Source organism: Phodopus roborovskii, unplaced genomic scaffold (genome assembly GCF_943737965.1).
Source record: "Phodopus roborovskii unplaced genomic scaffold, PHOROB, whole genome shotgun sequence".
NCBI classification, from domain to species: Eukaryota; Metazoa; Chordata; class Mammalia; order Rodentia; family Cricetidae; genus Phodopus; species Phodopus roborovskii.
Genome location: NW_026126517.1, coordinates 32311442 through 32324808, shown reverse-complemented (window position 1 = coordinate 32324808; position 13367 = coordinate 32311442). Strand labels below are relative to the sequence as shown.

The 13367-nt window shown below is 39.9% G+C and overlaps 1 protein-coding gene across 1 annotated transcript in view; it reads left to right on the top strand.

Annotated features, from left to right (window-relative positions):
* The window catches only part of Etfa (electron transfer flavoprotein subunit alpha), a 52220-nt gene extending 42698 nt beyond the window's left edge, over nt 1-9522 (top strand). The window contains exons 10-12 of the mRNA XM_051197511.1: nt 2501-2566; nt 5127-5207; nt 9265-9522. Coding sequence (XP_051053468.1) covers nt 2501-2566; nt 5127-5207; nt 9265-9303 — 186 coding nt within the window. The 3' untranslated portion in view covers nt 9304-9522. The remainder of the gene's footprint in view (nt 1-2500; nt 2567-5126; nt 5208-9264) is intronic.
* Nucleotides 9523-13367: the final 3845 nt, after the last annotated feature.

Sequence of the window (13367 nt, the reverse complement as noted above, 5' to 3'; positions counted from 1 at the left end):
GCTGGAGGAAGCATCCTAGGATATTAATCTAATTGCCTGAACATGTTTTTTTAAAAGGAAGAAGAAAGCTTTTCTTCCTGCCTGAGAGCCATAGGCCTCAGCACAGCAACTCAAATCCCCAACTCTCTCTCCCAAGATCTTACTGCAATGCTTCTAGACAGCACAATGAAGCCCCATTGGTCAGGTGGATTCCTTAGGCTGTTGATATTGGTGATAGATAGCATGAAGCACCTGCCTTGGATTGGCTTTGGTCAACAACCTGTTGTCTCCGTAGTACATTTATGGTAAAAGGCAATAGGATTCATTTGAAGGAGGCAGAAGTTCAAAGTAGACTTATTTATATTATGCTTGTATTTACTGCCAGAGTGAACTAGCATTTTTATTAGCATTTCATGCTTCAAATGGAGCTTTTAAGATGTGTTGAATTTTAATGCAGACATGTATGTCACAAAAACCTCATTTATTGGACTATTGATCTTTCCCAATGCTTACTTTGGGAAACTGCATAGAAGAGTGATCAGGAAGAGTGACAAGTGAGACACTTTCTCTCTGAATAATTTGTTTTAACATCATTACATCAGCTGGGTGTGGTAAGACGCTGTAATCCAATTGAGCAAGTGCTGGTGTATTCAGGACAGAACATGTATCAGTTGTTTACCTTTACTTTCTGTGGTAGATCTCTCATGCCACGACACAAAATCTTTAAGGCAAATAGTTTTATGTGCAGGTTTGAGAAGAGGAGGCACGACTCCCACGGCACAGTAACACTACAGTTTTGTTCACAGCGGATAGAAATGCTCTCCTTATAAAAATAATGAGGAAAGACTAGTACAGCTGGTTCAGAAAACAAGCTCAGTGCCTTTTAAGTTGATTAGCCCACTAAGGAGACAAGACTGCTTCCAGGTTACATAGAGGCACTGTGCTGTTCTGGAAGCAGTTGGACACTTTAAGCTGTTAAAGGGGAGGATCTCTCTGCTTATGGTATTCAATTCTGGCTCTTCATGAGAGTACCCTGGAGGCTGCTGAAAAAGCATTAGTAGACTAAGACTCCCCAGGAGGAAAATGATTATGCATGCCCATATATTCCTAGATTTTATGAAATATAATGCTCATATCCTAGATGAAATGCTCTCTCATATAGTGAGCAGTTGTTAAATTAGCTCATAAGCAATAGAAAAAAGAAGGTGAGGCTACCTGACACTGCCAGTGGCTCTGAAGTACCTGTTTTGTGACAAATGTAAGTATGGCAGGGCCACCTCCACGTTACTCCAAAAGGAGTGACATTCTGGTTACATGGCCAGTGCCCCTCCCACCCAAGTCAGGGCATGCCAGTTTATGGATGGGAAAAGGTTCTCAGTTGAAGTTTTAATTATACCCAGTAGGCAAAATGGAGCAGCTAAGCTCTTATAATTAAGTGCTTGTTAAATCATTCTTCAATGATGGTAGTTTTAATTTTCAAACATCAGTACTTTAAAAATTTTTTAGATAAGAGGATTGAACAGTAGTTGGCTATGATTTCCTCCTAATTGTTGAGGGCAGAGGGTCTGGAAGAGGTGCAGATGCCATCATCACCCAGGAATGCTCATCTAGGAGCCCTGTGTTGGGTTCTGTAAGTAAGCCTCATTCATCCAAAGCTTTTAAGAAGTTTGTTTTATTATTATTATTATTATTATTATTATTATTATTATTATTCAGCAAGGTGTGTGTGTGTGTGTGTGTGTATATACACCCACCCATTTGTCCATCTGTATGTGGACACAAGCATACTTAGACCCTCTTGACACTAATTTGTATTTCTGACCTTATAAATACAGAAATTTAATAAATAGATCCTAGTTACCATTTTCACAAAAATTATTTTGTGAGAAGGCAAACAAGCAAAAAAAATCTATTTTAATATATGTTTAATACATGTTAATACTACAGTGAGTGCATGTTGTGAATGGGTAGGTACAATATATCTGAGTTGCACATTGATACCCAAGTGAGTGCCATAGGTGCCAGTATGAAACTGAGATGGTTTCTGTGAAGTGATAAGCAGTGTTTGGTGCATTGTAAATACTCAGTGTGTATCTGTATGTGTAGTTTTATGCCACCACTACTATAGTAACTCACTAGAAAAAGAGAGCTGTGGTACAAAAACTTGAGAAGAAAAGCATGACTTAAGTGGTGCATGTTGGGTAATTCCTTTTACATATCTTTTGCTTAAGACTTAAATTGCTAATAGTATATACTTTATAAATTATTGTGTAGGGCTGGAGATGTAGCACATAGTTGGCAGCCTAGCATGCACAAAGCACAAATTACAGCATTCCATAAACTAGGTGTGGTGATAGATGCCTGTAATATCAACACTTGGGAAGTAGAGGCAAGAGGATCAGAATTTCAAAGTCATCCCAAGCTAGATAGTGAGTTTGAGACAGCCTGGGATATCTGAGACATTGCCTCAAAAGTGTAATCGAATATAAATGCATAGTGATAATGTGGTCTCTTGTTTCAGGAACTTTATATTGCTGTTGGAATATCTGGAGCCATCCAACATTTAGCTGGGATGAAGGACAGCAAGGTAATTGTGTACAATAATTAGAGTGCTAAGAGGAAAACTTTCACATTTCTATATACTTGAACACTTCATGTTAACATAGATCTGGGAACTGAGAGACTGAAGCTGCTATGCTTGCCTGAGGTGTACTGTTAGTGGGGAGGGGCAGCTCATCACAAGGCACAGCTAAGCCTAAACTGAGTTTACAGTATGCTGGGCCCTGTTTGCCTATGCCTCAGTGTCTTTGTCTCACAAATGTGGGTGTTAGGTAATCACCAGTATCCTCTCCAGCTCTGACAATCTGTGGGTTAAGCCTCACATCTTGTCATCTTCAATTGGCACCCTATCAGAACCACCTTCTTCTGGGTTGTTAACAATGTGTGACTGACACATTTTGGGTTAGAGTATTGGGCAATCTTAATATGTTTGAAATTGTCAAAGGTGCACTGTGTAGTCAAAACACTTGATTTTAACTTACTACTTGAACTGCATTTAGAAGACCTCTGTAATAACTCTGAACATATATTTCAGAGTGTGACATATTAACTCATGCATAATAATGTACAGTTTGAATTATGAACTTTCCTTTCATGAAGGCAGAGATGCATTTGAAACCCTGCATTTATCCATTCAGATGGAAGCTGTATATAAAAGATAATAAAACTTTTAACAGGCTTAAGTTCTAACTTGAAGAAATACATGCACTATCTCTTTGTAGCTTCTAAATGAATTGGTTCAGGCCCAGTCAGATTTCACAGTTGGATAGCAGGTTTCTTTACCAAGCTCTGAAAACAACAGTGCCAGTGGGGAAAATGTGACTTATGCATTAACACACACACACACACACACACACACACACACACACACACACACACACACGACCTCTCCAATATCAGAAGCCTTAATGTATTTTTAGCTAGACCAATTCAGATGTTTAAAATACTGCTTCTCCAAAATAAAAGAGTATATGTGCCAAGAAGATCCTGGTGAAAATTCCCCTCACCTGGCAACAGGACTAGTTGTTGAGGGAAGCAAAACAGACTTGATAGTATATGTCTAAGCAAGCCGGGAACAGCTGAAATATGGAGACCACAGTTGGGGAATAATCTGTAAGAATAAGTTTCTCTGTCTTTTGTGGGGAGCTAATGATTTTTATTGGTAATTTTTATTAAACTCTAAAATGGGATGTTAGAATGGCTTAAATCTGATAATTACATTGACTATAAGCTGCAGGTTATTTAATTAGCATGATAGTATAGTTGAATGTGAGATTTGATTATTGTAGCAAATTATTCAATATTATTCAATATATTGTACTATATGCATAGTGATATGATTGAATATATTGTGTGTATTTAAAACAGGAGGAAAAACTTGAATTTACAAGGAGCTATTGAAAGCAAACGACACTTTATCATAGCAGTTTTACAGTTGATAATTTAAGAATATTATTTTAGTAATACAGAAAAGTATATCCATACCACTCTTTAATATTATTGTGGTTCCTAGCCCATAGTTATGTGCTCACTCTTTAAAAATAACTTTTATGTAGTGGGATGAAAAAGCTTTCAGATGATTAAACTGTCAAATGTTTGACTAGGTGGCCTCCAGGAGAATCGTTAACCATCATCAATTAAATAAATCTCTGCTTCTAGCTGTGAAGCAGGGTATACTTTCACAGAAGAGACGCATCAATGAAAACTGGGGCCTGTGAGATATGTTTTTCCTCACAAGTCTGGATTTGAGACTCACATGTGAAACTCATGTATTGTCTCTTAGCTGGCCAGCGTCAAGGACATACTGAGTTCCAGCCTCAATTTCAGGAGCCCAGCTAGGGGAATTGGACATGTATTGAAGCCTTTATTTTAGGTCACACTGCATCAAAATAATGCCAGTAGATTTCTCAAGCTACAATGGCAGGTAGTTAGAAACTTAACTTTACCTTTAGATATCTGAATTATTATAATCCACTATCCATTAAAATAATACTACATTTGAGTCACAGCTCTAACTTTACTTAATTGTAATGGTGTTCAAAACAACTATGGGGAATACCAAACCATTCTCCCTATTATGTAAGTAACCACCACAGCCTCCTGCATCTGTAGGAGGTAAGGCTAATCTTTGGTAGTTTTTACAAGAGACCCAGTAACTTGTTTTAGTGCATATATTTGCTAAATACATAAGGACTTTTAAATTTTTCAAAGTTCTCCTTTAATAGCGGGTTGGCAAGATAGCTTTCATATACTCAGAACAAATCCAAGATGAATAACAAATGGAATAGACTATAAAGGAAACAAAAGTTTACAAATGCTATTATTTGGGTATAGATTTGTTACTATTCTATCTAAAAATCAAACATTTTTCTTAAGTTAAAGAATTTTAAGGGGATAATAATTTTAAACTCTTTACTCTGAGATGGGCTAGAGGTAATGTTTTACTATAATACTATCCAAAACCTTCTTATATGTATAATGTTGACATAGAAATTTCAAATTAGTCCTGACAGTTAAGACTATTAGTGTATTGTAAGAGGGAAATTAAAAACAGTACCACCAATAAGTGTGCTGTTTTCACTTCACAGACAATTGTGGCTATTAACAAAGACCCAGAAGCTCCAATTTTCCAAGTGGCAGATTATGGGATAGTCGCAGATTTGTTTAAGGTAAGTTAGGGGATTGCTGTCACCAACATTGACATTCAGTGAGTTTTGTCAAGGATGAAACAATAGACAAAAATGTATGTTGTGCATCTGTATACATGCTGTTAATATAGCACATAATTTTGTTCTTCTTAAAATGTAGTCTCCCTAACATCTTTGTGATGCTACTATACAACACAGCTTTCTTCTTTTGAAGAAATCCAGATTGTAAAATATCCACAGGGCTCTTGGCATATCACACACTGAATCAGCATAGTGTAAAGTGACATGTAAGGTAGAACCTGGACCACATCTGGTAGATAGACTAAAGAAATGCCTGTCAAGCTCTTCATCCAGGGATTGCTGAGGATAGGAGGCCTTTTCAGGGAAGAGTTGGCACTTAAGTCCAGTTTAACTGGTTCAACAGGAATGTTCAGTTTACTATATTTGAAAGTTAAGGCCTTTCTCATGTGACAGGTTTATGGAAAATGCTTTTTTCCCCATCTTAAACACTCCATTTGTGAATATTCTTTCCCTGCTACTTCTGTGTTTGCCTTCCCCATGAGAAAGACTACTTTAATCATGGAAACTTATTTAGCAAATTGTAGTTGATGATCACCTGAAGTGTACTTAGCTCCATTTAAAGGTACACTCACTATTGGCTCAGACTGTAGAAAAACTCAAGGGATTCTCTAAAGGGCCTAGGCCATGTTTCAGTGATGCTGAGGTTCTATGTCAAGAATCTGGAGTTGTGTAGATCTGCTGCTCTTGTTTGACCTAGGTCTATTAAGTGTTAGGGGAGTTGTTTAGTCACTGAGATGTCTTGGTGAGAGAGGGAACTGGTATGAAGTGTGTGTGTGTGTGTGTGTGTGTGTGTGTGTGTGTGTGTGTGTGTGTGAATGTGGATTAAAGTTAGTCTTTTGTTGTTGTTTTTGAGACAGGGTTTCTCTCTAGAACAGGCTGGTCTTGAACTCGCTGAGATCTGCCTGTCTCCCAAGTGCTGGGATTAAATAGGAGTATGCTACCACCGCCTGCCCAAAAGTCAGACTCTTACAATGCTAGGCAAGTGTTCTTACCACTGAGTTAGACTCCCAGCCCCTCAAAAGAGAAAATTTTATTATCTCTATACAGCTTTACCCTTCAAAAGTTTTGAATTATGGCATAAACCAGAAATACTTTGGTGTATTAAGAGCTTTAATTCAAATTCTGTCTTGTCTTCATACTAGTTATATGATCTCAGCCAAATTAATGTTGCTGAATGTCACCTTCATCATAAGTATTATAAATATTGCACTGCCTACCTTAAAGATGGTAATGAAGATTGTGTGCACTGTATCTACTACAATCTGAAAAATATTAGCTTACCTGTTTATATTTTGTCCTATTCAGATATATAGTAAGAATTTAAAGTAGTTGGTAAATACTATAAAAGGTATTAGAATGACAGGACATTGAACATCACCTGACCTTTTTTTTTTTTTTTAATATGGTGGCCTTATTGATGTGAAATAATCATTCTATAAAGTTTGCTCTCTTTAAATACAGAATTCAGGGCTGGAGAAATAGCTCAGCACATACTGCTCTTGTGAAAGACCTGAGTTTGGTTCCCAACTTTCACATCAAACAGCTTACAACTTCTAGGAACTCTAGCTCCAGAGGATCTAGCCTCTGTGGGTACTTACATTCATGTGCACAAACCACACAGACTTGCGGTTTAAACAATTTTTAGTATATCTTTAAAATGTATAATTAGAGCTAGTAAGATGGTTTAACAGGTAAAGGCACTTACTGCCATACCTGGCAACCTATTCTCTGGGACCCACATGGTGGAAAGAGAGCATACACCTGCCCCACAAAGTTGTCCTCTGATCTCTACACACATAACATGCACATGCATGCATCCACATGCTTACATACAAATAAATGCAGGAAAAATATATAATTGATTGTTAATCTATTTACACTGCTGTACAGCTAACCTAATGTTAATATAGTTCCATTCTACTGCAGAGAAACCCTGTACCCATGATCTCTGTGTTACATGCGCCTCAAATCTACTTTTAGTCTACTTTTAGACTTGCTCATCTTGGCTTCTTTCTGTAGCTGGAATAATTAATACTGTGATCTTTCTTACTGCTTTCCAGGAGCTTAAGGTTCAAGTTTCAGCCATATTAGTACTTCATTTTTCTCCTGACAAACAGCATCCATTACGGGTTATGCCACATTTGTTTGTTCATTCAGTTTTTTCTGCTTTTTTTGTTATTATGAATAATGACAACATGAGCACCCATGTATAGATTTCTTTACAGACAACAGTGTTTACTTTTTTGGAGTTCTTTTCTCAGCGTGGAATTGCTGTAGAAGTCTTGTGTCAATTTCTTTCAGAGCACCTGTATCAGTTTACATTCCCACTAGAAGGATGTGGGGCTCTGAGTGTTTATGGCAGTAGACTGTCTTCTTTTTAAATCCAAGTCTCCACTGATTTGTTCTTCCTGAGTAGGGCTGGCTGCCTCTGCAGTGTCTAAAGGAGATTAAAAATAAGAATCCAAGCCAGGCGTTGGTGGCACACACCTTTAATCCTAGCAATCAGGAGGCAGAGGCAGGTGGATCTCTGTGAGTTCCAGTCTACAGAATTAGTTTCCAGGACAGGCTCCAAAACAATACAGAGAAACCCTGTCTCAAAAAACAAAAAACAAAACAAAACAGAACCCAGGTCTTTCAGTATGCCCAGGGCTTTACATTTACCATTTCTCCCTAATGGATTGATTATATAGAATCCTTGTAAAGTCAGTTGTTGGTGTAGTGATGGCAAGAGAAAATCCTCTTGACTCTTTTGTGTCAAGTGTGATGAGAGGGACATTAGGTAGAGTGTGCTTTTATATATCCTAAATGTTTGATCTCCTGGGGGAAAGTTGTTGTGCTATGGCATATTTTTCATGAAACACACTGGTCCCACATGAGGCTCAAGGAGCATGTCATCCCTGTGACTGGCATGAGCTCATAGTGCCTCCACTGAGGAAAGCCAGGGGAAGTGGTGCCAGCACTTAGAGCTGCCCTGAGCAAGTGCTGCTGGCTCCATGGTAAACATAGGCCTTTTAATAGGCTGGAGACAAAGTGACATTCGGAAGAAACATCATGTCGACAATTTCCTTAATAAATTTTGTAGGAATGCATTATTTCCACCCTGTGGAAATGTAGCTCTCTTAAATAATTGAGAGGCTGCATTCATCAGTGCAGCGGTCAGAGGAGATCTCTGTGGGCTAGGGCGGCTCACAGCCCTTTGAAAGACTAGGTAATTGATATTTTACACAAGCGACCGGACTGGTGTTCAGAATGTCTGTGTGGCATCCTATAGTCCCATTGTCTGCTGTCCTCTACTGTCCAAATGTTGCGTTCTAGTTGCACTGCTGACCTGACAGGACTAAGGGTCGCAGTTAATTGTATTTTAGAATTGGTATCAGCCTGGTCATTTGTGCTTGCTGTGGTTTATTCTCTCTGACCATCTGCAGCATTGACACAAAGTCTTGATTTTAATGAAAAGTGATGATACTGAATGGTTCATTTGAATGTGTCATGTTATAGTAACATATGTTGAGAAAGCCAACAAAATGTTTATAAAGTGTGCATTGGAAGAATGTAAGACTCGCAGATGGGCAGTTACGAGTAGTGACAGTGGTGTGCAAACTTGAAGGAAAGTGTGGTGCACCATGAAGGTAGGAAGGATGCTGGGAAATAGGAAAATAAAGAGGTCTCGCTGCTCTCAGCCCCAGAGAGAACAGAGCCTCCTACTAAGTATTTTTAGTGATGTCTAAGTACTGGTTGTGTCAAAAGGCATACGGGCAGAAGTTGGCTCTAGACCCTAATACCCCGTGTTCCTGGTAAGCTCTCCTTACAGAGGGTTTGCCATTTCACTAGGAAAGAGTGCGTGAGCAAGGAATTCGTGTGCCTGGATGGCACTTGTTGCTGAACAGAAATTTGCCATGATTTTAGCCCCCAGGGCCTCCACAAGAGCTATCTTACCTTAGGAAGGGCTTAAGATGTTTAATTACTGTTTTGTTTGTTTGTTTGCTTTGCTTTGCAGGTGGTTCCTGAAATGACAGAAATACTGAAGAAAAAATAAATCAAAATCATATCTTAAGGAAACTGTCAAAAGTATTCAGCTGAAATCATAGAAATTCATAATCTGACGAAAGAAAGTATACTAACAGCAACTAGAATGCCTTTTGATGAACCAATTATTATATGTCTGTTTAATTTTTTGTGTTCCTAAACAGATATTTTTGACATTTTCTAATTCTGTAATAAAATATATAATAAAGTTTGTCATCCTTTAAAATTACTATCAGAACATACCTAACTTCTTAAATAAAAAAGAAATTGAAAAAAAGGGAATAAAATACAAGTCTAGCCAGGTGTGGTGGCATTCACCTTTTATTGCAGTACTCCAGAGGCATATGAATCTCTGAACTCAAAGCTAGCCTAGTCCACATAGCAAGTTCCAGCCAACCAGGGCTACATAGAGCTTATTTCAAATCATCATCACTTATTTCTTCACTTGTCATACCTGGTTGTTTTCTATTTTAGGCAATATTATAAGAATGAAAATTCCCATAGCCTAGTCACCCTGGTATTGTCAATGAATGGTATGTCCTAGAAGATAGGAGCTGGATTGGCAAATTCAAAGCTACAGAAGCTTGACCACAAAGTGTGAATGTTCTAGAGCACATTAGTCTTCAAACAAAGTAAACCTGACCTGAAAGTGTTTGGTTGATTTAACTCAAACTTCTGTTGTCCACCATAGGGGTTTGTCAGTTATCAGACTTTGTGTCTGCAAAGGGTGGGGAGTGAAAAAGATGGACTACTCATTGAGACAGTATAACTTTTATGCAGATAGTTTGATGCTACTATGAATGTTCAAAATTCTGCTCAGAAAATACTCCTTTCCTTTACTGTCCTGGTATTAATCCCCATGTGTGGAAAAGCAACCAGGCCCCAACATCATCTGCACAGGTGGTCATCACTTATGCCCTCCTGCCGTAGGTTCTGATGCACCAGGAGACAAAGGTGGGTGAGGCTACGGCCGGGCCTGCAGGATGTCATGGGCAGGTTTCTGGGGCCACGAGAGTCATCTGCAGAGTAGAAGAGAACTGCTGACTGAGGTGGCGCCCTGTGTTGAGCATGCAGTGCTACAGGAATAGATGGGATGTGAGCAGTGAGGGGAGGGCAGTGGGACCTCTAGGTGCCATGTGGCCATCCTGTCCCTCCCTTGGCTGCCTAAATCGAGCCTAGTTTGACTTGCAGTCACTTGCTGCAAAGGGCATTTGGAAGCTGTGGCATTTTAGCCTTTTAGTGAGGTGAGGACTACAGTAAAGTGATAGCTCTTTACAAGTCACGAACACATTAGTCCCATGGAATCCTAGACTGCCAGAGTGTTGGGGTCATCTGGCTGGGCCCCTGGATGTCTAGGTTGAAATAGGGTACAGAGGAGAGAAAACCATAGCTTGAATTGCCCGGACATTGATGGCTTCAGTCACCTCATGAACTGATTACTGTATGTTTTCTATCTTTGGGGCACTTTTTGAGGGCCTTCTCCATTTACCTTTCATCTCTGTCGTGGGGGTGAGAGCAATGGCAGATGTGATGACTGAAGAGGGACTCCCATTGAGATATGCTGGTCAGAGAGGAACACCCCAAGTAGCGCCTTACTTCTGAGGGGAGCTGATTGTCCTTTCTCCACTGATTCCTCTTCTCATAGCTGCCCTGTACCAGCTCCAAGAACCACATTTTACTGGATGCAGTTCGTATCACCCTCACCGTAGCATTTAGCATTGTCATGTCCCTTGCCAGGCTGTTAAGTTCTGAGAAATGTCCATTTTGTTTTCCAGATATCATTGCATGTACAAAGCTAGATGCTCTAGTCAACTCTATACCTAGTGTTCATACTATGTTTATGTCTTCATGTGACTGGCAGCACAGTCAATTTGTTTACACCTATCCCACATATGTGCCTAATATGTTGTACCATGTTACTACCACACAATAGGAAATTGGCAGCAATGCTGTGGTCTTATAGGACCGCTGTCACATAGGTATCCTGTAGTTCTTGACTGTATGTATAATGCTTGCTGTGCATATAGCCAGGCACTGTTCTAGCACTTCCTATCCCTCTGGTCTTCACAATGGTTGATAAATTATATTCTGCTTTTGTTGGTTTATAGCAATAATTATAACCTCTTCAAGGTTATGTAACTTCAAATTCAGACAGCTAAAAACAGAGCCAGAATTTGAAACTAGGCAGTCTTCCTTCAGAATGGTGACTTCACTAGGAAATCTGATTCTCCCTCAACTCGGGGACAGAGAGACCAGGCCCATACAGGAATCAGCCTCAGACACAACACTAAGTGATTCCTACCACTGATGAGGCTTTGTGCTTTGTGATGAAAAGGAGAGGCAGTGTTCTGGGATAGTGTTTCCAGAAGGATTTCATGTGCCTCCTTCGAGTGTATTTCCCAAAGTCTGGGAAGACAGTTCCGATGATAAAGTGCTACTTAGTCATGAGGACCTGAGTTTGGATAACTGGTACCTTCTGGAAGGTCACAGCCCTATGGGGGAGGTGGACATGGGTGGGTCCGTGGTGCTTGCTACCTAGCTAGTTAAACTAAATCAGTGAGCTACAAGTTCAATAAAAGACCCTGCCTCAAAAAAAAAATAAAGTGGAAAGGGAGTGAGGTGAAAACAACTGACGTTGGTTTCTGGCCACCACATGCACACACATTTGTACACACTTATAAACATGTACACACAAAATGTCAGCTGTGGAAGATGAGTAAAAGTGAAAACAGTCCACATGGCATGGTCTGAGGTACCCCTTTTATCTTCACCTTTTTGGAAACCAAACTATCAGTTTTACTGCTTTTTCCTCTGGTTCTAGGCCTCAGGAAGCGGTGAAGGGAGGAGGCAAGGGCAGTGTGCTTACTATGTGTATGTTTTCCCTTTCCTTCTGCTTGTCTGAGGTCTGGTTAGCCTCCCATGACCCCTGGGTATTTTGGTGGCCTGTTTTCCTTTGCTGGACAGCCCCTGAGAGGACAGAGGTGTCCCTTTTCTCATAAAGCCTGAGGCCCAGTGGTGATATTGATCCTAACATTGTTCCATGTGCTCAGCAGGGAACATTCTTCCAACATTTGATGGTTTCATAGTTGTGATGTGTGGGAGCCACAGCCTGAAGTAGCGTTAGCCATGCTTGTCAGAGAGTATGCTAGTCTCTGAGATCACAGGCTGTTGAAGGCATGGTCTCTGCTCTCTGAATTTTACCAGAAAAGATAAGAGAAGATACAAAAGCAGAGAGCAAACACTAGGCATTGTCACTGAATATCCCCTGGTGGGCCAGCGGTGGGTCTTCTTCAGGGGCTGGGGGCCTTGCATTAACATGTAGGGCAGAAGAAGAACCTGAGCTCAGAGTTCATGTAGACAGTTGAGGCAGTGAGGGGCAGAAATGTAGAGTTTTGAAAGTGTGGGTTAAGGGAAACCAATTTGTATGGGTCATCATTGACCCATACAAGTTTAGTAGGGCTTTTCCCTCTTAACCGGTGTTTCTCAAACTTTGCTCTGAAGGAGTACTCCCATGATGGTTCTGTGAAAGTGTACCATAGCAGGACAGTTAGTTAGAGCTGTGAAGTCGTTCTTGCACATCCTTTGCAAAACCTTGGTTGTCTGTACCCTTTGTTTTCTAGGCAATGCAAGCAGATACCTGAATGGACAAGAAGTTCAGCCTGCCATTCCATAGCTTTTGTTTTGTCTTAGGGACATAACAGGTAATTTGAATATTTTAAAAATCCTTTCTGCTAGTTGGAGGCTATTGTTTGAATGTTTTAGAATTAAATATGTCAGCATACTGGGCCGAGATTATGGCTTATCTGATTAAATGCTTACTACACAAGCATAGGAATCAAAGTTTGGATCCCCAGGACTCACGTCAAAGCCTGGCAGATTCAGTGACCATCTACAAGAGGCAGAATCTCAGGACTAGCTACGTAAACTAGCTAAACCAGCTAGAATTGAGTTTAGTGAGAGACCGTGCCTTAAATAAAGTGGGGAGCCATTGAAGAAAACTCTCAGATTTCAACGTTGGGTGTCCACAAACATGCACACACACTGCACTCACACACATACATACCACACACATGA